A 2,123-nucleotide genomic window follows, 5' to 3' on the forward strand; every position below is an offset into this window, starting at 1 on the left:
TTTTGAATTATACATTCTCTCTCTCCTTTCCCATCCCTCTCCTTTCCTTAAGAAATTAACCAATTTGATCTAAATTATACATGTGTGGTCATATAAAATATTTCCATATTACTTGCTTTATAAAAAACAGTACAGAACAGAAAAAGGATATGCATTTTAAAAATATTTTCCAAGAACCAAAGAACTAGGAGGTGATCATAAGCTACAGAAAAGTGCCAAGTGCCCAGGAATGATAATAATTGCACAATGAACTTTAAGAGCATGTCCAACCTGACTTAGAATATAGTCCATTATTTATTCTAGAAAATAATTTAATTGTTAATACAAAACTTGATTTTAGCAATGGTCCTATGGATGGCATCTTTGACCTCTTTGTTTCTTAAGCTGTAAATGAGAGGATTCAACATGGGGATCACTGCTGTATAAAACACAGACACCACCTTGTTAAGGTCCAGGGAGAAGCTAGCACTGGGCCGCACATAGATGAAGAAGAGTGTCCCATAGAGGATACTGACAGCAGTTAAGTGAGAGGAGCAGGTGGAAAAGGCTTTGCGTCTTCCCTCAGCAGAACGGATTCTGAGGATGGCAATGAGGATGTAGATGTAGGATATGATGATAATCAGACCACTGAATACCAACACTGACCCAGCCATGATGAAAAGGACAATCTTGTTGACTGAGATGTCAGCACAGATGAGAGTGAAGAGAGGGGAGATGTCACAGAAGAAGTGATTGATGACATTGGGGCCACAGAAGGGCAGGCGGAAGGCAGCAGTGGTGTGAGTCATGGTGCTTGTGAAACCTGCAGCATAGGGACCGGACACAAGCTGTATGCAGAGTCTCTGGGACATGGCCACAGAGTAAAGCAAGGGGTTACAGATGGCAACATAGCGGTCATAGGCCATAGAGGCCAAGAGGAAGCATTCTGTGGCCACAAAAAATCCAAAGAACCATTGTTGCAATGCACAGCCCAGAAAAGAGATGATCTTTCTCTCCTCAAAAAAGTCTCTCAGCATCTTGGGGGCCACCACAGAAGAGAAACTGATGTCCACAAAAGATAGGTGGCTGAGGAAAAAGTACATGGGGGTGTGAAGACGAGCATCAATCCGGATCAGGAAGATCATGCCCAGATTGCCCGTCAGGTTGAAGAGATAAAAGGATAGGAAGAGCACAAAGAGAGCAACTTGCAGCTTAGGATGATACTTCAAACCCACAAAGATGAACTCGGTGACCCTGGTGTAGTTTCCATTGGCCATTTATTCCTGGTGGTCTCTGCTGAGGAAAAGACAGACAGGACACAGGATATTGGGAACTGGTGCTTTTAAACATGAATGATTGTGTCTGTCATTGACCCAGACCCAAACCCGAACCAGAAGGTCGAAATTCGAACTCTAAATCTTCCAGATAGCCTAACGATAGCCATGCCTGCTTTTTGGCCATCTGGCTCAGCTCTTTTGAGCACTTTTTTAAAAAAGGAAAGTGACTTTCCTTGCCATGCTCTTGCTAAATGCAAGAGCACGTTTTTGCCTCCAGTGGGACTCAGCCGGCCAGTCCAGCCCAAGCCACCTTGGGCGGGAGGTCAGGCCAGCCGATTCGGGCTTTTAGCTTTAAACTAAAATGCCGGAGCCCAGACAGTGTGTCTCTGACGCTACTCTCTGCTGCTGATCTCCATTCCTACTGGCTATCTCCTGACTTGATCTCCATTCCTGCCACGCCGAAAGCCTACAAGCCTGCCAGCGTTCCAGTCCCTGTGATCCCCGATCCTGGCTGCTGATCCTGCTAATTCCACTCCAGAACCCAGTCCTGCCGCCTTTGCTGAGATCGAGACCTCCAGAGACTGCTTCAGCTCTGATGCAAACCATTTGGGTAGTATATTCCCCTTTTTCCCTATTTCTAGCCTTCCACGTGTTTCTCTAAAGACCTAATTTAGGCAACCCCAACCCACACAGACTCTACACGTGGGTAGTTTTCCTGAGCTTTTCTCTAACCCCAAGCCCACGTGGACCTAGCATCTGAACCTCTCAGGCGCTTGGCCTATTCAAACTTTTGTGATTATTAAAAAAAAACTGAACTCAGGGGAGAAATATTCACCCCAATAACTGCTCAGAACTTTGAACTTTTAG

General features: G+C 45.2%; 1 protein-coding gene across 1 annotated transcript; it reads right to left on the bottom strand.

Moving 5' to 3' along the window:
- Positions 1-311: 311 nt before the first annotated feature.
- Positions 312-1,256, bottom strand: LOC123252675 (olfactory receptor 1009-like). Its single transcript, XM_044681941.1, has one exon. The coding sequence runs from the start codon at positions 1,254-1,256 to the stop codon at positions 312-314; it is 945 nt and encodes a 314-aa protein (XP_044537876.1).
- Positions 1,257-2,123: the final 867 nt, after the last annotated feature.

Source organism: Gracilinanus agilis, chromosome 6 (assembly GCF_016433145.1).
Source record: "Gracilinanus agilis isolate LMUSP501 chromosome 6, AgileGrace, whole genome shotgun sequence".
NCBI classification, from domain to species: domain Eukaryota; kingdom Metazoa; phylum Chordata; class Mammalia; order Didelphimorphia; family Didelphidae; genus Gracilinanus; species Gracilinanus agilis.

Bases quoted from the DNA above. Each gene is read 5' to 3' on its own strand.
- LOC123252675 (XM_044681941.1), bottom strand. From the start codon at position 1,256: ATGGCCAATGGAAACTACACCAGGGTCACCGAGTTCATCTTTGTGGGT.